At 30.7% G+C, this 25,124-nt stretch overlaps 1 protein-coding gene across 1 annotated transcript in view; it reads right to left on the bottom strand.

Annotated features, from left to right (window-relative positions):
• Nucleotides 1-12,732, bottom strand: part of LOC115874687 (putative transporter svop-1) — a 41,498-nt gene extending 28,766 nt beyond the window's left edge. The window contains exons 1-3 of the mRNA XM_030889920.1: nucleotides 12,584-12,732; nucleotides 8,242-8,472; nucleotides 3,607-3,769 (exon numbers count right to left, since the gene is read on the bottom strand). Of these exons, the coding sequence (XP_030745780.1) occupies nucleotides 3,607-3,769; nucleotides 8,242-8,472; nucleotides 12,584-12,623 (434 nt within the window). The 5' untranslated portion in view covers nucleotides 12,624-12,732. The remainder of the gene's footprint in view (nucleotides 1-3,606; nucleotides 3,770-8,241; nucleotides 8,473-12,583) is intronic.
• Nucleotides 12,733-25,124: the final 12,392 nt, after the last annotated feature.

Below are 25,124 nucleotides of genomic sequence, written 5' to 3'. Positions count from 1 at the left end.
GTATAATCCAGAGGTCACCAAGTTTTATATAAATTTTTACTAACTTTACCCATTTGGTTGATGAATTTCAAAAATTTCTTCTAATTCTTTTTGTAGGATTTCATTCTTCTAGACCAAATAGTAAGGAATTTTCATACAACAAACTGTTCCGTGATAATTTTACCCTCTAAGAGGATGAATTTCCTAAAATCGCTTTGTGTAGCTAATTCACTAATGTCGTTTAAACGAACCTTTATGCTAATATTTATGTATGTAAAGCTGGCGGCATGAATTCACTCTAAAATATCTAAAAACGTAATATATAATCTATCTGACACACCACTGACAATGACAAATAATTTATTTCTGGAGGTATTGTGTGTAGGTGTTTTTCAGGTATGTTTTAGTATTTAGTCGTTTTACACAAAGAAATAGCCATTAAGCACTATAAAAATACTTCATAACAAATCTACACATATATACCTTTCATTTAAAAAAAAGAATCATCAAGATTGGTAAAGCGGTTTCGGCGGGATGGATGCAACAAAAAAACCCTTTGAGCTTTTATATATGTATGGATTAATTATTTTTCCAACATATTTTACTTTGCAAATTTTCAAGCCTAAATGAAAAAAAGAAACAATTTAAAAGTTTCGCTTATGTCTTGACAAGGTATCAAAGCAAACCCCATATTTTTTGCTTTTAAACTAATAAAGATATATCAATAAACAATTAGCGATGTAATGGTTTTTGCGCGCGCTGGCCGACTGCCGCCGCTGCGCCGAGATTTCCTATACCCTTATATATATGACGTCATGGTGTGGCAAATGTAGCATTTTAATTCGATTTGGGCTCCTTTATATAGGATAACAGAAACATTTTCAATGTTAAAACAAAATTTCCCAGGAGACATGGTTCTGATCAAAAAATAATGTTTTAGGGAAAGTTACTCACGTCACTATTGCACAGAGTGTTTTTATGTTAGGGTAGAAACAAACCCATCAATTAACCCTTATAATAAGCCAAATACTAAAGTTTATAAAATACTGAGTTTATGAATTAAAGTTGATAGGCTAATAACTAGACCAGGGTCGATAATTTTTGAAACCAAAAAAAATTATAGTAGAATGAAACTCATTAAAAAAGGTAGATAATACAGCAATAATGAAAGGAAAAATAAATTACGGTCAATTTGAGTTTGGGAAGTAGGAGGGGGTGAGTTTTTAACGGTAAAAAATCGGTTTATGTCGATTTTCAGCAGAACTACGAGTCCCATGGAAAAAGTTAAAAAGCAAAGTTGTAGAAAATAAAAGATCTACAACTTTTGTATTTACTTTTTTTACATAACCTCAAAATTTATGTGAAAATTCAAATAACCAAATTTTTGGTTTTATTTTTATCTTTTACAAAATTTTTTTCCATGAAATTTGAGTGATAACTTACCTTTTATATACCAAACATACTGTAATTTTTTGATTTAAAATATTTATTTTTTTACCTTATTTTAATTTAATAGTAAAAAACCACCCTAATTTTCAATTGAAAATTTACGTGTCAAAATATCCGCTTTTTTTAAAAAGTCGGTGGGCTTTTTGTTCGTTGAAATCTCTATTTTCTGATAATGCAAAAAATAATATACCTTGCTATGGTAAATGTTCTCAGAAAATGCAAAAAACCAAAAAAACTCGAATCCTAAAATTTTTTTTTAATCATTATGTTCCACTTTAAGCTTTTTTATTAAAATTAACACTTTAATTACTCGTATAACGTAAGATTCCATGTTACATTAATTAACAAAAAAATAATAAATCGAAATATACTACTATCTGGATTTGCCGGAAAAGGAAAGAAAACTATTGTAAATTCATTATTAGACGCTAAAAATTTTTCACATTTGGTCAATATTTTTTATCAAAAAGATGCAAACAAACAAGATATCGTGAAAAATGGATTAAAATTAATCAAATCTATTTATAAGTGTAAAAAGGATAATATAACACTGAATCAATTAAGATGTCAAAAATATCAATTGGCAAAAATTAAAGCATCTTTTGTATTAGCAAATCTTCCACCCACAGAAGGTGCAGCAGAACAACATTGTTACAGGGCATATTATCAGCTTCAAACTTGGCTGGGTAACGAACTAACAGCAACAGATTGGGGCTGGAATCTACGTAGCATTATGCCCAAATTTACAGATGAGGAATTAATTCCGGAAATATTGCTCAAAAGTATTTGCTGCAGCTGTGAAACTGGATGTAACAATTTAAAATGTGGCTGCCGAAAACATGGTTTAAAATGCACAAATTTATGCTCAAATTGTCATGGCTCTGAAAAATGCTCTAATGTGCAAAAAAAAGCCTACGAGGAACTGAATGATTCCGATGAAATTGTGGATGACGAAGCAATTCAGACTGGAAATAATATCGGAGACGAAGACGGTGATGGTCTTGAAGATTTTGAAGATCTGCTGGAATTGGAAAGTTTTGTCTAATGTAACGACGAAGGAAGGCCATCAAAGAGACAAAACCTGATGTATTAAAAAATATTATCTAAATTCAAGAATACGATTCACAGGTATATTATATTATATATATTTTCTATGACAAAAATGTAATTAGAACTTAATAAACCAGCTTTTTTACTGACAAAAAATTTATAGAAGTCACATTTTTTAGATGAAATTTCCTTTAAATCCTATCTATAATATTTTAAACAACTATTTTCGCATGTTTTTTTGCAATCTTATTGTTTTATAGATTTATAATTATTTTGTTAATCAATGTAACATGGAATCTTACGTTATACGAGTAATTAAAGTGTTAATTTTAATAAAAAAGCTTAAAGTGGAACATAATGATTAAAAAAAAAAATTAGGATTCGAGTTTTTTTGGTTTTTTGCATTTTCTGAGAACATAGCAAGGTATATTTTTTTTGCACTATCAGAAAATAGAGATTTCAACGAACAAAAAGCCCACCGACTTTTTAAAAAAAGCGGATATTTTGATACGTGAATTTTCAATTGAAAATTAGGGTGGTTTTTTACTATTAAATTAAAATAAGGTAAAAAAATAAATATTTTAAATCAAGAAAATTACAGTATGTTTGGTATCTAAAAAGATAAGTTTTCACCAAATTTCATGCAAAAAAAAAATTTTGTAAAAGATAAAAATAAAAAACCAAAAACTTGGTTATTTCAATATTTCACAGAAATTTTGAGGTTATGTGAAAAAAGTGTAAATACAAAAGTTATAGATCTTTTCATTACCTACAACTTTGCTATTTAACTTTTTTCCATAGGACTCGTAGTTTCGCCGAAAATCGAGATAAACCGATTTTCACCGTTATAAACTCACCCCCTCCTACTTCCCAAACTCAAATCGACCGTAATTTATGTTTCCTTTCATTATTGCTGTATTATCTACCTTTTTTAATGGGTTTCATTCTACTCTAATTTTTTTTTGTTTTTTTACCTTTTTTAACGACTTTAGCACTGGTCTAACAGTGCAAGTGGTGAAATACTATATTTTTTTGAGATATGACGGTGGTCTCATCTTCTCGATTTGTTATATTTTCGAACCGAGTAATATAAATCGATATTTTAAAATTTATCAACTTTTTACTTACAGTGCTCCTCCGAAAAATTGGAACAAGCATAGCATGTCGATTCGCCAGCTGAAACTTTTTGCTAACATTACCATCCAGTGCGCCGAGAGACCTAAAAATATCATTTTTTTCCTTCCCAACGTATCCAATAAGAAACCCCAGAAAAATCCTGAGAGTACCATTCCTAGAAAAAAAAATGTTTACTTTTTAATTCTGCATCTAAAAGAAAAATAATATACAGGGTATTGCATTTAAGAAAATAGAGATACAGCATTTTAAACATTGTATAGAATAATGTATTTATTTTTTCGCGGATTATTCTGTTAAGCTTTGTGTTTAGGAATATATAGATATAATTATTAATTAAATTATTCACTCCAGTCTTTAACCAGTTTTCCGATATAGTGTTTTAACCAAACTTTTATAGTACATAAGAAATATAATGGCCAATATACTCTGTTTTACGACTCATAGACAGACGATGACAGAAGATCGACAGACGATGACAGAAAAAAGGCAGATCACGTCATTACCAATCCAATTATTTCACTAAAAAAAGTTTCTAATTGGTTTCTAATATTTTTTAAAAAAACTGCGGAAGGATTTATGTATATATTCGTCATGCGGTCATATAATTCGTCATGCGATTGTTTTTAACGGGTCTTACATATTTCAACATGATTGGAGTGACGGAACGATAAACGACGCATGGACGCAGATGCGTATAAACTCGACAAGCCCACGGCCACACAGAAAGCGTTTTTAGCGTTGTGCGTTTTTGCGTCTCAAGCGCTTTTTGCGATTTTACCATTTTAAGCATTTTTTTCGATTTGTGTCCATTAAAAACACGCAAAAGACGCGACAGGTCTGCAGTTTCTATCACGATGTCAATTAGTAACGTCGCAAGCTCGTGGATTCCCGGCCCGTTCAACAATCAATCCTGTGAGAAAGAGATAGGCGAGATCGGCGCGGTTAGCGTTGAAGAGACGAAGATAAGATGCTGGGATTCAATTGTGGACGGACCGGGGCATATATTCGGCGACAAACACAATCTACTGCTAGTGCCAGTGGTGTGTGTAAAAATGATAAATAGTATTTGCCATTTATTTTACGAATTTTAGTTTATGTGTATAGTTTTTTTTATGTTTTAGTGTTGTAGTTACTTGTTATAATTATAATATAAGATGATAAAGAATTATAATTATATAATAGAATAGTAAATATATATTACTAGTTGCTAACGCAATTTTAGGACATGATTTATGAAACTTTTTGGAGTGAAACTTCTTTACGCGCGCTGGGAGTAAAGATTCAAGGCCGTAACATACGAGCTATTGAGACGGTCCTGACACACGAGCTAGTTGTAACGAAACGTGTTAACGGCTTAGAAATACGTAGTGACGCGACGCGTATTTGTCCGCAGTCCTCGTGTTTATCACCAGACCAGAAATATTGATATTTTAATACAAATTTTGTAAAAGTGAATCAAATTATTACGTGTAAAAAACCATTTGTTACACGTAAAAAAACTATTTTTATTATTTTACGCGAATAAAACTGTTATACGTAAAAAACTATTTTTTACGCGTATAAAACTATTTATTACTGGTAGAAAACTATTTTTTACGCGTATAAAACTATTTGTTACGTGTAAAAATCTATTTGTTAAACGTAAAAAACTATTTTTTTACGCGCCAAAAACTTATTGTTTCTGGTAAAAAACCTTTTTACGCAAAAAGAAATATATTTTACGTGTAAAAAACTATTTGTTAGACGTAGAATTTTTTTTTTTTCGCATCAAAAACTTATTGTTTCTGGTAAAAAAACTTATTTGCCCAAAAAAAATATTTTTTACGTGCAGAAAACTATTTGTTACGTGTAAAAATCTATTTGTTACACGTGAAAACTATTTTTTTACGCGTCAAAAACTTATTGCCTCTGGTAAAAAAAACTCTTTTACGCAAAAAAAAAATTTTTACGTGTAAAAAACTATTTGTTACACGTAAAATACTAATTTTTACGCGTCAAAAACTTATTGTTTCTGGTAAAAAAACTTTTTTACAGAAAAAAAATACGTGTAAAAAAACTATTTGTTACACGTAAAAAACTATTTTTTACGCGTCAAAAACTATTTGTTTCTGTTAAAAAAACCTTTTATACGCAGAAAAAAATACTTTTTACGAATAAAAACTATTTTTTTTACGCGTAAGAAAATATTCCTTTGATTTATGACTTTTCAACATTTCAAACTACATTTTTTTCAAACATTTCCTTGAAATTTTTGAATTTAATAGAATCTTCTTAAACAGTAGATGTTCTCTATAAAAATATTTTTAGATAATATCCTAAAATGAAAAAAATGCTATTACTATTTAATTTATTTTTATTGTATTATTAAATATTACGTTCGCCTATGACGGGGTCTCATAGAGAAGGCTAAAGATGCTTAAAATTTTTGAGACTTGATTTCTTGCCAAATTATAGGTTATAACTGGTGTTAAAATATGTCAAGTAACCTGCGTTCTAAAAATTTGCGAATTGATTTTGCATTTTGGTTCGCGTTATTAAGTGTGTTTTGTGTTTTGAAAGTTAAGGGGAGGAAAAAATGTGGGAAAATTAAGTGTAGACTAGCGATGGGAACTATCGAATGAATTAGACTATCGAATGGTTAATGAATGAATGATTTCAACTATCGAATTGTTTTATTCGAATAAAATCATTCATTCATTTGTATACTAAAGCATATGTGACAACCTCGCCGTGCGACTAAATGGTTATCGTTGAGCCACGACTATCGAATGCTTTTGATAAATGAAATTTAGTATTCGTTTGATTTTTGTATGCGTCAGTGCATTATTAGTTCTTCCAAATTTTTATAACTTCACCGTATAAATACTGTGCTATTTTTGCGTTTACTAAAATAGTTAAAATACTAAAATAGTAGTTATTTTTTAATTTTATTTATTGACGATTGTGTGCATGTGCAGGTGGTCAAAATTTTTCCGAAAAGTTGTGTGGTTTTCCGTAGTCCGATCTTTCAATTATTTAATTTTATATGGTATATGGTCTATTTTTTAATGGGAAATTTTGAGAAGTAGCAATTTTTAAGAGAGATGAGATGAACTTAAATTAATTTTAAAAGTACATATTTGTATTTTAGATGTTTTAATAATATGAATTAGTTGAACTTAATAATCATATTAAAGTAATGTGGTTAAGTAAATGGTTATCGAACTCAAACTATGGGGTGAGAAAATTAAAATGAAAGTTTTACACGTGCCAATTTTAAAAAAAAGTTAACGATGTTTGTATTTTGTTTATGCTAATTCTCTTACATGTAGTTTTTTGCGAAGAAATATTTCATTTATTTTTTAAAGTAAATGCCAGTAAAAGTAATATAATTAATTAATATAATTTTTAAATAGAGATATAAAGCACCTAATATAAATAATTTTGATTTCTAATTTTTTATTTATATTTTCGTTCCATTACACTGCATGCTTAGAAAATTAATAAATGTTTATATTTCATGATTTTAAAATTTGTTGTTAATATAACAAATTAGTTCTGTAATTATTATTATTTAACAAACCAACGTTGCCAAAAAATTTAAAGACTATATTATTTTTAAATAGGATCTAATATAAATAATTTTGACATCTAATTTGTTGTTTATATTTTGCTACTACTTAAAAAAATATTGATATTAAATCATTTTAAATTTTGTTGTTAATAGGTATAACAAATTATTACTGTTATTATTATTTATTAAACCAGTCTTTGCTTAAAAACATTAAAAATCACTTTCATGTTCTTACATCCAAAATAACAAGTATTATTGCAGTGTAACAACAGAATATTAATAAAAAAAAATGCAGAATATATAGACATACTATCCCTAACTAACTAAAGCCAAACAATAATATTCTTTGCTAATATCAACTAATGCCAAAATATGGCAACAGCGCCCTTCATAATGTATTTTCTGTGTAAATACTAGCACCTCAATAAAAAAAATAATGTGTCCTTATCTATATCTGACTCCGCAAAAAATCAAAGATGCCGGCTTCTTTCATAGCATTGCCACCGACTGCTGTCGGGTTTCTCGGAAAGAAACCTACGTCGCCGGGCGACAACTAAAATTCAGTTAATATTTTATTATAATCGATCCTGACGAATAAATGATTTCATAAATGAATGAATTTTATAAATGAATGGTTTTTGCTGCCGAATTACTAGAATACAATATTTCAAGGCAGATGACGGATCTATTCGATAATTTTTATTCGAATAGTTTTCAACGAATGTTTTCTTACTAACTATCGAATTATTCGAATGAATTGCAACTATCGAATGTTTCGATAGTATTCATTCGATAGTTCCCACTACTAGTGTAGACCCAGAGCACAGTTTATAGTTAATATTCGGTGTCCGGAGAGTCGAATTAGCCACTAATAAAGTTTGTGTATATGGTACTAAAAACTGGAGTAGCTGTAAAATAGAGACAGCACACGATAGGTAAATAATAGATTTTAGTACTGTCTATACTATAATGGAGAGATAAGGTAGATAAGGTAGGAGAGATAATTACTTCGAGTGCTGAAGAGAACTTTTTCAAGAAAGGAATAATTTTATTGATAGTTGTTTTTGCCTTACCTACAAAAGACATAGAGTTAAGCAATCCTTTCTGACTTGACGTTAGTTCCAAATCGCATGCTGCCGCCGGAATGATGAAAGATATTATTCCTGTTTCGCAGTTAATTGATAAAGCTGAAGGTATAGCGACCAATAATAGGAATATATTAAATTTTCCGAACTTTGTTGCCGCTATCGCTGTTTGAAAATCGGCCGGACCATCATTCTCTATTGGTAGTTTTGGTAATTCACCTGAAAATTAAATTCCATTTATTAACAAAAAAAAGTAAATTCGTCATGTGGTTTCCTACACATCTATTTCGTTCGCATTGAGTACATTTCAGGAGAAAAGAAAATACAAAATTACCTGTATTAAACTTGTAATTTTTGTAAGATGCGTCAAATCCAAATACTACTGCCTTGATACTATAGTGACGAGACTGGGCTTGGTATTGCGGTCTATCTAGAGTTTGACCTGCAATACCAAGACCGACCAATGCAAGACTTCCGTACGATCAAGACCAAGCATGCAAGACCCTTGTGGTCATGTTTATGTGATATACAGGGTGGTCCGAATTGTATTTCCGAAACTTCGGCAGCATATTCTGCAGATAAAAATAAGTAAAAAAGTTCGTATAAAGTATGTCCTAAAATGTTTAGTTTCGGAGATACAGGGTGTAGCAATTTCATTTTTATTTCGATTTTTTCCAAATAATTTATGAAGTAACGTATATATTTGGATGAAAATTGATATCTGGGAGTTTTTTTGGCATAAGAAATTTGATTTTGACGTCAATCTTATAGAGGGCGCCACCTACGTATTTTTTAACTGGTTTGAAGAGCAATACATTTTTCTCCGTACCTGTATAAAACTACCGAGTAAAAAAATATACATTTGCGACGTTCTTTACGTAAAAAAGGTTTCTTGGTAAAAATCGCTACGAGTAATGGTTCTCGAGATATTTGGAATCGAAATTATCAATACCTGTCATCATTGACATAAATTAAACATGTTGACTAAATAGTTATTACACTGAAATCATAAATTTGAATAATTTCTGCGCAAAAAGTTCAACAGAAACTGTTATATCATCATTTTTTTCGCAGAAAAATTTATGATTAATTTAAAAAAGTAAAAATTTCCCAAATTTATTATTTCAGTCTACTCAGCGTGTTTATTTTTTGTCACTAATGACATGTATTGACTATTTCCAATCTAAACATCTTGAGAACGGTTGCTCGTAGCGATTTTTACTAAGAGACGTTTTTTTACGTAGAAAGTCATGGAGATGTATATTTTTTCACTCAGTAGTTTTATACAGGTACGGACGAAAAGTTATTACTCTTCAAAACAGTTAAAGCACAGGTAAATGGCACCCCCTACAAATAGGAGTCATATTGACATCAAAATCAAATTTCTCATGTCAAAAATCTCCCAGACACCAAATATCATCCAAATATTGACGTTACTTCAGAAATTATTTGAAAAAATCGAAATAAAAATGAAATTTCTACGCCCTGTATCTTCGAAACTAAGCATTTTAGGGCATACACTTATACCAACTTTTTTACTTATTTTTATCTGCAAAATATGCTACCAAAGTTTCCGGATTATTGTTCGGACCACCCTGTATAAGAAATTACCTATTCGTTCAAAATTGTTGGTTTATTTTATTATAAATAGTGATTTCTGGGCTATTGCATAATATTTTAAAGAAAAAAAAAAATGTCAATTCACTATAATTTATATTGAAAAATAAAAAAAAATCGTCCGACAAATATTTTTAGTAGGTTTTGTTTTCGTTCTTTATACATATATATTTGCATTAAATTACTAAAAATACTATTTATTTAAAGATTTTCTATATATAAGGTGCACCTAGAAAAAATCTATTAGAAAAATGCAAGACTTGCAAGAGTCTTAGAGCAAGATCAAGACCATCTTGATCTTGCATTTGCTCATCACGACTTAATAGCAAGAAACAAGCTTTAGAAATAAAAGCTGAACCACATTTTAAAATTCTCAAGCGGTGTTACTCATTTTTTCGATTTTCAGTTATGGCTTTACATGAGATAGGAGAAAATTTGTATAAAAGAAATATGGTGGGTGTAAATGAATATATAATTTCTATATGGAGTGGAATCCTGGACCATCAAATCATCCGAAAGGCGCATGATAGACAGTTTTGAAATGTGGTACTACAGACGTATGCTGAATATCTTGGACAGCTAGAAGAACTAATCTGTCAATAAAATAAGCTTAAAATAAGCACCCGACTGTCGGTTACCTGTCTGAAACGCATCCTCGAGTACTTTGGACACATTGCTCTGGACACAAGACCTGCCGATAACATGGAAAAAATTATTATAATTGGTGATGTCCAAGGAAAAAGATGTAGAAGTTGGTCCCCAACAAGATGGATCAATCAAGTGAGATAAACAACCGCTCTACCCCTAGACTCAGCTACCCATCGAGCTGAAGACAGATTAGCCTGGAAAGATATTGTCAAATAAAAAGTATTTTTCATAGAACATAGAAGTCACGACCCTCAGCTATGAGGAATGATTGGAGAGAGAGAGAAATTAATATATGCCAAAAAAACTTTGGAGCTGAATATTATTTTAGTTAAAATAACATTTTTTGATATATTTTTTTAATAAGAAGAGAACAAAATCGACATTTTTTCCTTAGAAATGGTAAATGGTAAATAGTTCACTTTATCATCTTTTCTGTAGCACTGACCCAAATAAATTTTGCGCTTCTTTAACATTTTAAAACAGAAAAAAATATTATGTTAATTAAAATTCTATCAATAACAATTTATCAAAGAATGAAAACGAAATTATATATTACCATAGTTGTTGATAATGAGTTTTGATTATTAGGACTGAAAAAATTCAATTATAATTTTAATGTTTTTTTTGTAATTTTCTCTAAAGCGGTATGGAATAATGCGGTATGAATAATATGGAAGAATGCATTTTTTTCAAAATGTTAATTGTAAAAAAGTTTTTCCTCTTGTAAAGACAATTCCCTACTGTATAACGGATGTTTCTCAAAAGTGGCCTACCTCTATAACTTTTTTATGTTTTCAGACAAATAAACGAGATTTGGTACATTAGTATATGACATAAATCAGAATTGATTGACGTATTCAATTGTTTTCGGTCACTTCCTGTGTTACCGGAAATAACCACAACTTTTAATTTTTAAATTAGACCCTCGATATTTTTATACTTTATTCGATAGAAAATGACACTTAATAGAATAGAGTGACCTGTGATAGGCCGAATAGAGTATCATAGACCAACTTTTGACATTCTTGTGTAAAAAAAATGAATTTTAAATTTCAATCTAGGGTGCTATGGCTGCGTTAAAAACACTAATTTTTAATCAAGGAGCCTTGGCAAAGATATACTTGATAGTTTAATGTTTTAGTGTGTTGTCCTGGCCGGTCAAAAGTGCCCAAATCGCATATTTAATCATAACTCTATTTTTTTAAATGGAAAGAGGGTGGTTCATTAGCATATTCGAAAAAGTCGTTTTTACGAATAATTTGGTGCCATACACTTGGCATTTCGAGTTAAATTCTTGTTATATTTATGACCGTGGCACTTGAAATTTAAAATGTTATTTTCTATCGAATAAAGTAAAAAAATAATAGTGAGGGTGTCATTTAAAAATTAAAAGTTGTAGTCATTTCCTGTATAGCACGAAGTAACTGAAAACAATTAAATATTGTCAATCAATCCTAATTTATGTCATAATACACTAACATACGAATTCTCGTTTTTTATATGAAAAAATAAAAAAGTTATAGGAGCGAGCCACTTTTGTGAAACACCCGGTATAGGACATCTCATGTTTATTGGCGCCCCTATTGATTTTAGATGAAACTTTTAAAATATTTTGTAAGAAAAATTCTATTACTATTATATTTTTCCATCATATTACAAAAACATAGAACGATGTTCCTCGTTTCATGTCATAAATTTTAATAAATTACTAATGGCCGTGTGTATTTTACCGTTTTACAAATTACTTTTTTAAGGACCTAATTTCGCAAATAATTTGAAAACGGCTTTGCGGAAGAGTTTCAAAGTTGATAAGTAGCCTTATTTGATTCAGTACTTTAAAAAGTAACATAAGTTTCTTCTAAAATCAACAAGGAAACCAATAAATGACACACCTTTAAGATTTCTTATATGTTCTGAATCCTGATGTATAACCCTGTATGCTTAAGGGATACCTATTAAGTGTTTTTTCCAATGAATAAATAATAGTTTTTATACACTTACAATTGATTAATTTAAATTGACTGAATAATAATGAGTAACGAATTAAGAAATATATAGAACTTACCATTGATATTTTTGACTTCAGTAATTTTGCAGCTGCCCATGATGTCAAATAATATAGAAAGCACTTGAAAATAAATTCACTGCATTTCTTTCTGATGTTAACTAAAGTTTCGCTTAGCTTGAAGCATTTGACTAGAAAACTACGATATTAAATTAAATATATATGTTATATCAAAAATCTTGAATAAATAATTGATAAGTCGACATATCCCACGTTTGCTGGAGATGCTTCTAATCAGTGGTGTTCCGCAAACAAAAATTTAAACAAAACAATAAATGTAAAGAATAACAACTTTTTTCTGATCTAATATAACTTTTCATTATAAAAAATAAACATAATAAAATGCACTTTTAGCGAAAACTGTTATACAGGGTTGTTCGCCACATACGACACGGAGTATTGTAGCTAAACGATGAGATTTTTACAAATTGTAAGTTTTGGGTTCGATGAAGGACTATTAGAGGTACAATTTAAAAATAATTTTACAAGATACAGAGTGTCCCAAAGAAGTAAAAAATATCAAAGTTGTATTTTTTTAAATGGAACACCCTGTATATTATTTCATTTTTGGTTTCTACGATTAAAATAAAAGTAAATTTGATTAAGGTTTATTATACTTAAACCTTACCGTTTTTGAAATATGTTCAATTTTGTGAAATTGCAGTAAAAATTTTAAGGCTTCATTTCTCCAAGGGTATCAAAGTTTTTAATACTAAATATTTACTGAAGTTTATTTATTGATTAGTTATTTTGTTGCAATAATAAAAATAATACTACCTTATACAGAGTGCCTAAAAATTTATTTTAAATAATTATTAGTTTCAAACGGCAATAACTTGTTTAATTTAAATGGAATACCTTGTATATTTTACGAGAATCAGATGCACAATTTAATTGTCTATCAAATTATATTATACCATTTTTTACCTATCTCTTTAAGTTTCCGTAGAAAATGCATTTTCTTGTAATATAGAACTTATTTATCAATATACCCATGGAATATTGACATTTTAGATTATTTTTAAAGATGTACCAAATTTCTAAAGAGTACAGATACTAATAGTGTCGATATAATTTGTTTATTTTATTAAAAAATAAAAAAAAACTGTTTAAATATTTGTTAAAGGGGACCAATTAATATGATTCCAGTATTCAAACTACATTAACTGAGAGACACACATTACTCTGAAAGAGGCTGTTTGCGTTGATTAATAATAATTGCTCCAAATACTAAAAAACTGAATTTTGTATGGGTATTAGACAGTGTGATAAAAAGAAACACCTTAAAAATGATATTTCATTTTTTAATAAATACTTATTTATAACAACAGAGACTTTAATTTTGATAACTTATTATTATATTGATTTCTGACTCAAATCCACATTTATTTAGGATAATTTATTAACAAACACAATTAAGTATGTAATTAATTCGTATATGGGCGGAAATAATGGTGTTATATTTAATTAATGGTATACTCTTTTATAAAGATTTAAATAGTTTTCTTTTTGCATACAAATGGGCTAGTAATATGATCGTTTTGCTAAAAACGATAATATTACTAGCCTGTACATTTTGCACATTTGTTGCTTTAAAAACAATCTAAAATGTGAATATTCCATAGGTATATTGATAAATAGGGTCTAAATTATAAGAAAATGCATTTTCTACGAAAACTTGAAGGGATAGGTAAAAAATAGTATAATACAATTTGATAGACAATTAAATTGTGCATCTGATTCTCCTAAAATATACAGGGCGTTCCATTTAAATTAAAGAAGTTATTGGCGTTTAAAGCTAGAAATTATTTAAAATAAATTTTTAGACACTCTGTATAAGGTAGTATTATTTTTATTATTGCAACACAATAACTGATCAATAAATAAACTTCAGTAAATATTTAGTATTAAAAACTTTGATACCCTTGGAGAAATGAAGCCTTTTGAAATTTTTACTGCAATTTCCCAAAATTGAAAATATATTTCAAAACGGTAAGGTTTAAGTATAATAAACCTTAATCAAATTTACCTTTTATTTTAATCGTAGAAACTAAAAATGTAATAATATACAGGGTGTTCCATTTAAAAACATACAACTTTGATATTTTTTACTTATTTGGGACACTCTGTATCTTGTCAAATTATTTTTAAATTGTACCTCTAATAGTCCTTCATCGAACCCAAAACTTGAAATTTGTAAAAATATAATCGTTTAGCTACAATACTCCGTGTCGTATGTGGTGAACAACCCTGTATAAAAAAATAAAAAAATATTAATTTTAAAAAGACAAATATATATTTTATAAACTTGAGTTTTATTGTATTAATTAAAATTATATATTGATTCTTTATCTTGGAAAGAAATTTTAGAGCTAGGTCCTTGGATAAAGGCTTTGCAGTGCTCGCGCTCCTGTCTGTTTCTCCAATGGACATTCTGCTTTTCCCCGATACAGAGTTTTAGTGCACTATGGCCCATACATTTAGGTATTCCCAGTACTGGCTCTGTGCCAAGATAGGACGCCGATGATTCTTGCCTAGCCAGCTCATCGGTTTTTTGTTGCCTTGAATGCTGCTGCAGCCCGGCATGTCCTTGATCTTTACCCAAATACTCCAGCTTTTAATCTGTCGACAGTCTTTGACCCGTCGTATACCAGGTTAGTCCGTCCTGAAGCAATGTTGTATCTGTCCACATTTCTCGATCCCTTTTATTTACCCTGAATGTTTTGTGATTTGTAAATATTGATAAAGAGGGGTTATCTGGACCGGTCTCATTTGGAGTAGAGAGCCCCAATCGAATTCCCCATCTTTAATTGTCTTGTTTCTGTCGTATTTCTCAGAGGCATCGTTGTTTTGATAAATTCCCATTCGTGCCTTCGCCTAGATCACTAGAGAAGAGGCTGAAGGTCCAGAAGCGCCCCAATTGATGCAGTGGGCGTTGAGGGTAAGCTGTGTTTTTTGTTGCATTACATTAGTCCACCATAGTAAGGATGCTTATGTTACTGAAGGCTAGTGTACAGCCAGTACACCATTTGTTGTCTGAGGCCCTAATTTTTTTCCATAAAGTCATCTGAATACCGCTAGTACAGTCACCGCCATTTTTGTGATATTTTTCTGTGAGGTTTTCTAAAATTTTAGGATTAATTTATATTTTAGATAAACATAATTTCCACTTGGCATTGTTACTTTATTTCCCTTACAAAATGGCAAGGTTAATTTTATAATCGTACTTTTCAAATATGAGAAACACCATCATCAACTTTTTAATTTAAATACGGTTCTATTTTTTTATTTTACTGTTTATTACCATTCATAGTGCCATTAACTACCATACAAAGTTATTACGGTACAGTTTGTGAATCCAAAAGACGAGTAAAAACGTTTTTTTCAATATCAAGATGATTAATATCCATGGATTGATCAAGATTGATTAATTTCAGAGCTATATGTATGGAAAAGTTTTGAAAATTGGTCAATTTTTGATGATTTTTTTTTAATAAAAGTAAGAAATATAGATTGTAGAGTACGAATCTAATATCTAATAAAAATGTCTATACCTCTGTGGCGGATTCTTCTCTCCAAAAAAGTTTTATAGGTATTTCGCCACTATAAGAAAATCTACAAAATAAAATAGTTACTTTTTGTAAATACTGCTACGTTAATCCAACGGAAACTAATTGGCAGCAGTGGTTTACTAATAAAAAAATTTGCCTAACGGACAAAAAAATGCTTAACGTTTCAGGAAGTAGGTATATCTCTTCCCGTCGTCGGAAGCAAAAAAAAACACAAAGAATAAAGAAAAAAAAACTATTCAAAATATCTTAATGCAACTATTCAAGAACACTGTATTTTTTTGAACAGATACGTCTGCAGAACGTCAACGGTTTTTGTAGACGTATCTGTTTTAACAAAAAATTAAAGTGTTCTCGAATAGTTGCATTTAGATATTTTAAATAGTTTTTTTCTTTGTTCTTGGTGTTTTTTGCTTCCGACGACGGGAAGAGATATACTTCTCGAAACGTTAAGAATTAATAACGTTTAATAATGAAACGTGAAGCTAAAATTCAGGTTTAAAATTAAATATCGGAAAAACTGAACTAAACCAAATTAAAAAATAAGAAGTAGGATAGAACAAGCTAGAAAAACTATCCTAAAACTTCCAAAGTTTTTCATATATAAGAACTTGAATTTCGGCTTTATAGGCACACGTGTGTGTGAAGTGAAATCAAGAAAATCAAGAACTAGAAATAGAATTGAAGTTTTCGAAATCTGAACTTTTCGAATGGTCAAGAACAGAAAAATAGCGTGTTTGGGACATGTTTTACGTGGAGACTGTTATCACTTTCAGCGTCTAAACCTCCAGGGTAAAATCGAGGGAGGCAAAAGGGAATAGGTCGGAGACAGCTATCCTGGTTGAGAAATATTTGTTAATATAGAGGCACTTCCAAGCACTCCATGTCGCTGCAACTAATAGATCCATCTGATGAGAAAGGAAACGATGAACACCAATACAGGAATCGCACTTTAAAGTATATAATAATAAGTTATACCTAAATGAAATAGAATAATTTTGTGGATACTTATATCCCTAATAAAGCCTTTGAAGTAACCAAAGGAGTACGACAAGGATGCATTCAGTCAACGATGCTTTTTAACTCGAAAGATATTTCAGCTTGCTCTCGAAAATAAGTCCGTATTAAGTTCAATGGTATATACGTAATAAGGCCTATTAATAACATCAGATATGCGGATGATACTGTTTTATTGGCCTCCACTATGGAAGATCTTCAAGGACTATTAAAAAAGATAAATAGTGCTTGCGGATATCTGCAAAGAACATGCGCTCATTATCTCACCTTAAACAATTCACAGACAGCGTTTTCTTTCATAATTACGTGAAACTTTATAGAACGGTTTATCGTAAGACTATAAAAGCTGCCAAGGACATTTATTATAATGGGAGGCTAGCCAAATCCGGTAATGTTGCTAAGGAGACTTGGGCTATTGTAAATGACTTAAGGAATAAGACTTTTTCGTCTGGCACAGTCTTTAATTCACCTGAAGATTTAAACACTTACTTTGTTAATAAGGCTAAAAATTTAGTGAACACCATAACTCCTTCCCATGATTCACTTTCATATCTCCCTAAAGCAAATAAGAATTTACACAGTTTCTTCTTAACGCCCGTAGCATTAGATGAGCTCCGTAGTACAATTAAAAGTATTAAAAATAAAATGAACTTAAAAATAAAATGAAATCCTTTGAATTTCCGGAATGCACATTAATCTACTTTAATTAACGAGTCATTCCAAAAAGGAGTTTGTCCAAACTGCCTTAAAACAGCAATAATTATTCCTCTGCATAAAGGAGGAGATAAAAATCAAGCTTCGAACTATCGCACAATTGTGTGCTCTCCTGCCCACATTATCTAAGATCATTGAAAGATTGGTTAAAAAAGGCTTCTATCTTTTCTCCTTAAATATAAAGTACTTTCTACCCATCAATTTGGATTTCTAAGTAACAGTTGCACAAATGATGCTATGTTCGACCTTTTTAATAATGAATACTCTAACCTGAATAACCATCACTCTACAGCTACAATTTTCTGTGATTTTTCTAAGGCTTTCGACTGTGTAAATCATAATATCTTAATTAACAAATTGCAATACTATGTATTCAGGGGAGTGCCGCTCGAATGGCTTAAGTCATATCTTGGCAACAGAAGGCAGCTTGTGAGGATTGATACGTCTATGTCTTCTTGTAAGCCTATAGAATGTGGTGTCCCTGTGAATAGGGTTCAGTCCTTGACCCTATTTTGTTTCTAGTGTTTATCAACGACATTGCAAATCTAGACATAAGCGGTAAAATCTGCCTCTTTGCGGACGATACTAGTTTCACTTGGAGCGGCCCAGATGTTACGGCACTATATAATACTATATCCAGTGACTTACGCACCATTAAATCTTGGTGCGATTCTAATCTCCTATGTCTCAACCTTTCAAAAACTAAAGTTTTGTCATATAAAAGTACTATACAACCTTTTGTACTTAATAACACCACTATTGACGTCGTCGTCGATTCTGTGAAATTCTTAGGACCTGTTGTAGAAGACTCGTTAAAATGGGACTTGCACATTGAAGCTTTATCAAAGAAACTAAGCGCTGCCTGTTTTGCGCTAAGATCAGTTTCTAAAGAACTTAACTTATCAACCTCTATTAGGCCCTTTTTGAGTCGCATCTTCGTTATGCCCTGCCATTCTGGGGTACTTGCTGCGCGACAAAATTTGATCGTATTTTTAAACTTCAAAAGAGAGCAGTTCGATACTTATTGGGACTGAACAGTAGAATTCATTGCCAGAATTTCTTTAAAAATTTCAAGATACTGACTCTTCCTTTCTTATTCATTTTTGAATCTGTTTGCTTAATTCGCAAGCACATATCTGCTATTCCGGAAAGGCCTTCTCACAACTATCCACTTAGGAATGCGGAGCATGATATTTATCTGCCAACCCCGAGCTCAGAACTAGTTAAGGGCTCAATACTGTACAATTCCAAGAAAATGTACAATCATTTGCCTTTGAATATCAAGTCACTTTCATTCTTTTCCGCATTTCGCAAAGCTCTAAAATCATACTTACTGGAGAGAGCCCTATATGCGGTAAACGACTTTTTTGTTGATGTTTAATCATGAACAATTTTGAATTCTAAAATTTTGATCATCTCACACACTGGTTAAAGGTCTAGTATTTTATATTTAATATTGTATAACTCTTGATTTTATGATATATAACATGATTTTATCCATTTACAATTTTCCTTTTGTAAAATTTTCTTGATACGCCTGTGTTCTACAATGTCCATGTATGTTTTATTAGTAATTTTAATGACGTAATTTTTTTGAATTGATTTGTATTGTATGACATTTTTTTTTATTTGTATATTTGTTTTTGCGCTTATTTGTTTTGTAAATGCTTTGTCGATGAAGCTATTTTGGCTTTTTGTACAATAAAGCGTCGTTTATTATTATTATTATAGTGTGGGACAACAGTACGGGCTACATATTAATACTTCTAAAACAAGGACCATGGTGATTAGTAGGCAAGTTCAAAATGTTTAACATTACTGTATGCGGCGAAATGATTGATCAAATGAATAGGTATAAGTATCTCAGCTCTATTGTCAATAATAAATGGGACTGCGACGCGCGACGAGGAAATTTCAAATCGACATGGCTAAAACAGCGTTTCGAAGACTTCACAATATCCTTCTACAACAACGCTTACCATTAGACCGACAAGGGCGCAAACATAGTGAGGCATCTCGATGCGATGCTCGCCAAGATGCTGGCCGCGTTGCTCGCCAGGATGGTAGCCGCGATGCATCCTACGCGCACTGTTTTAAAACGGCGAATAGGTGCGCGTAGGCATACTGATGCCCACTTGCACAGTTTGTATAAACTTTGTTTAAAGGCTAAACAGTGATTAACTATACATATTTTATTATAGTTAATCACTGTTTAGCCTTTAAACAAAGTTTATATAAACGGTGGAAATGGGCATGAAAAATTTACCATCGCCGTTTTATTAAGCACCAGTTTATGTAATAGTAGTTATTAATTAGTATAGGCTTGGTGCATTTCAGTTGATTTCAACAAATTCCTACCGCAGCGAGTCAATCGCAAAAATCAGAAATTATCCCTATCTATTTCACGTCGCCGTCATGTTGATCGTGTAGAATAATATTGAAATCGTGGTTTTGTTATAATATATCTATTTTAGTTGTAGTAGTAGTAAGTACCTATTTTAGTTGTTTGCTAGTACAGTTATTGAGACAGAAAGAGATAAAACACTCAGGTACCAGATTTGTATGATGTAACGCTGTTTCGGGTAGTAAAAAATAAATGAAAAAGAATTCGAACTAGGCGTCGGCGTCGTGCTGTGTTGGAAAAATGTTAACGCATAAAGGAGAGCGCAATTAGGGCGTTGTTGGGTGCAATTACTTCAATAACTCAACTTTCCCGGATATTCAACTCTCCTGAAACAAAATTTTATAGCTTCATAGTTTCTCATACCGATTTGATCAAAAGCAAAAATGGTTTCAAGCAGTTCGACGAAACAAGTGAGTAAACAAAGTGCTCGTTACATAATCAAAAAATTAAAAAGACATTTACTATGAGAGGATAAAATATAATTTGCAATATTAATGGTATACTTTTTTTAAACAACTAGTGATTAAAGTACTTGCTATAAATAAATAGTCCATAAAGTAATTTCTATTTTGAAAATAGCTACTGTCACTAGAAACCTGCCATGACGACATCAGCCCTCTTTGTTGCCATTTTATTAAAAAATTGCTCTTTATTCAAAATCTGAGCTAGATAGGTATAGGACACCCTAATATATGTAGTTTGAAGGAGCATTTGAATCTGTTTCGATTTATTTAAAAAAATAGGTTGTATTTAAAATAACAAAGTTTTTATGTAAAATAAATATTTAAAATAAATCATCAATTTTTGGTACCCCTGTATAAATTTAAGGCAGCAATACAATTTTTCAGTAAAGTTTATTTCTCTATCTTTAAACTCAGCACAAGAATTAATTCTAAAAAGTAATGTACAGGGTGTTGATAATCTATTCCATTGTAGCATGCATATTTAAATATCTCAAAAACCAAAGCTTGTAAACATATTAATATATAATAACCCTTATAATACATGCCTTATTTTGTGTCCAAGGATCCAAATAAGAAATAAAATATCGGGTGTTCCATAAGAAAAAATATAATTTTGGTGTAAATCTTAGTTCTGACATATCCTGTACATTACAAAATAATTTTAAATTATGCACATGGTCTTCCCACATATGCCCAAAAAATATTTTGTTTGTACATATTTCCGTTTTCGTATAATCAACCGACGCGAATGAGTTGCGCCACCCCGTATATAGGTGTTCCATTTAAAAAAATATTCGCGATCCACTCACTCTTTTTTGAGCCACCCTTTAGAAGTTCAAATATTTTCCTCAAATACGTCCTAATACCTACTTTATGTCTGGACTACAAAATTCATAAGTTTTTTATTATTAGAACTACAGATGCCCGACGCACTATTGCCGGACCCTGTAGAATCAAGGTTATTACATTGTTGGTGATAAATTAAATATTAGTATTGTGAACATTTTATTCTACCCAACTCTAGTTCGACATATGCTCAACGAATTGTGATCCTAAACCGACCAATCAAATGTAAAGTTTCAGGCATCCGCGTCCGCTTCTCGCAAAAAACAAAAATTTTGTTTTTTAGGAAGCATCGCGCTGAACATCTAGGTGCGAGGCGAGGTGCGAGGCTCCAGTATGTTTTGACGCATAAATTTGTACATGTTTGATTCAGCATCGCCGGATGGCGAAGTGAATGGCGCGCATCGCATCGAGATGAAATGCCCCGCACTATGTTTGTACGATAGTCGCGATGCATCCTACGCGCACCTATTCGCCGTTTTAAAACAGTGCGCGTAGGATGCATCGCGGCTAGCATCCTGGCGAGCAGCGCGGCCAGCATCTTGGTGAGCATCGCATCGAGATTCCTCACTATGTTTGCGCCCTAAGAGTGATTGTGTGGTATGTATGGCCCAATGTATTAGTCGAGTAAAAACGATATGAAAATGTGTCAAAATATTTGTTGGAGGTATAACTACATCATATCTATACAGGATTATCAGTTAGGGCATTGTGCATGTGAATTGACTAATTACGACCTTTTGGGGTGGTCAGAAATTTTTTATCTCAGAAAATGTCAAAAATCTGTCAAAAATTTATAACCATGTTTTTTACCTTTCCTACGCGATAACTCCTAAACTAATCCACTTATTCTCATACTCTTTTTAATCGATTGAGAACATATAGGCGGTTATAGCTTCTTTTGGAAAATGGATTAAACTTCAAATATTACCAAACCAAACTTGGTATAATCTTCTATTGCTAATACTTTTCTAGTTATCCTAAATTAAATTTACGAATAGGCCGCGCGCTAGACCGCTCGGGCCTCGCCGCCCCGAGACTTCGATTTTATTTGGTGGCACGGCGAACGCGAAGTTCCATAAGCCTATTTCTGATTATGTGCATTGTACCTGCAGTTTGAAATTTAGTAAATTCTGTACGTTATAAATTATTTAGTTATGGACTGTTTAATTTACAGAAAAACTATTAACGAAAATTATAAGTTTTTTATTAAAAATCCTACTAGACAAGACCTAAAAACTATCATAAATGCTGCGGAAAAAAGGCAAGATGATGTTGCTGTGAAATTAATCCAAAAAGATGATAATATGATCTTGGTTTAATATATTAATTAATAATTGTTAATGTATTATATTAACAATTATTAATGTATTATATTAACAAAAAAAAAACTAGTTAAATATGAGATTTTGATATTATAATAATGTGTTTGATATAATGTGATAAAAAAGGAAAAACGGGCAAACATCACAAATTAACATCTAGACAAACAGGTATCTTATGTTGTAAACTATGTTCATAAGTTTTTTAATTAATTAATTGATATGATTAATTAATAAAATTGATATGTTCGCTAAAAATCCATAGTCAGTATTTCTTCTGCCAATAGGGCTGAATAATTTCTCATAAACCAGAATAATATTAATTATTTTTATTTACCGTAAATCTTTTAATACGTGAGTCACAAAAAAAATGTAGATCAAAAAAATTATTGGATTATTTAATAAAAAATTAAATATGTATTTATTAAAGTTTATAACCGTTTATGACCATGAATTTTTCACTGACTTAGATAAGTATTTTTATAGTAACTCTTCCCGCTTTTATTGTTTGTGAAAAAAATGTTGTGCTGTTTTCTTTTAAATAGGTAATTATAGTTTTTGTGTTATAGATAGCAATTCATTCATCATGTGAAATATGTTATAAATGCTATTAAATACATGTGAATCACATATACATATTTTAATTTCTAATTCTACGTTAAAATTACTTTTAGTAAATTTTTTGCATTTTAATTGAAAGTATATTTATTTTTAGTAAATATTTATTTAATATTAAATGCGGTATACATATGTACATATATGTATATCTTTTTATTCAACTGTAGTCATATTTATTATTGGTTTTTAGGCTTAAGTTAATTCAATTTTAACAATGTTCCATGCTTATTGCCATGCTAGATTTAGCATGGCAAAAGTAACTTTTTAAACTGGACTGATTTTAACAACACTTTAGTTGACAACGACATTTTTGTTTCCAAAATATTATACTTACCATTTATAAACAATCCACCTACCGAATGTGATACCATATATACTTCGATGGTAAGATTAGTAGATTTAGCTCAAACTTTAAAACAAAACCATATTTATATAAGTAAGTTATGTAAGTGGTATAAAGAGCAAAATCAGAAAACACAAATGATAACACCTACATACATATATATTAAAAGAAGAAATTCGTAGTTTAATAAAAGAGTTTCAATCCTATGCAAACTTCAGGATATGTCTTTATTATGTAATAAAAATAATGTAATCATGTTTTCATAAAAAAAATATTACGAAAATATGTCATATTAAATCGACAACTACATAATATGTGCCACTCAGATATTAAATAATTACTTATAAAGAATTTTCTACATTTACTCTAAAACATAAATTAATGCCACATCTAGCACGCCGTGGTACATCGTGATCAAGCCGGGGCGGACGGTCTAATAGCGCGGCGACTCTAACTACAGCGTGCGCACGGGATACTGATAACTTTAAATCAGTATAACTATCAAACTATTAGTAATAGAAGGTTGTAACAAGTTTTAAAAAAATTTTCAATATTTTTTCTTTATTTCATACGCAGATACTATCTAAAAATTCCTTCAAATAAAAAAGTTTCTCGCTTATCGAAAATCGTGATACAATAAAGTTAATATTTGAAGTTTAATCCATTTTCCAAAAAAAAATACACTCACTATGGAACTTTAATTACCTCAGCTATGACTGTCTATGTGTCCTCAATCGATTAAAAAAAAAGAGTATGTGAATAAGTTGATTAGTTTAGGAGTTATCGCGTAGGAAAGGTAAAAAAACATGGTTATAAATTTTTGACAGATTTTTGACATTTTCCGAAATAAAAAATTTCTGACTCTGAAAGGTCGTAATTAGTCATTTCACATGCACAAAGCCCTAACCGATCATTTCATAACGATTTTATGTGGTTATACCTTCAACAATTTTTTTTCGAGAAGGAAGCGACTTTTCTCAGTGATTTTTTTACTCCACTATATGCGGAAACATGGTTAATCAAAGTAAAGTCACTAAATTGCATCAAAGCGTTTGAGACTTGGACTCTTCGCAGACTATTTAAGATCTCGTATATTGATAACATTTCAAACGAAGAAATCCGACGGAAAGCTGCTGTCGAAATACCACTTGCTTAATATAGTAAAGACCGGGAAAATATCATATTTGGGGTACATTTTGAGAGGAACTCGTTATGCCATTCTAAAAATGGTCCTGCAGGGCAAAATT

This window comes from Sitophilus oryzae, unplaced genomic scaffold (assembly GCF_002938485.1).
Source record: "Sitophilus oryzae breed Bouriz unplaced genomic scaffold, Soryzae_2.0 scaffold_1018_pilon_pilon, whole genome shotgun sequence".
NCBI lineage: Eukaryota > Metazoa > Arthropoda > Insecta > Coleoptera > Curculionidae > Sitophilus > Sitophilus oryzae.
Note: the sequence above shows the minus strand (reverse complement) of the source record. Positions and strands in the feature narration are given on the sequence as shown.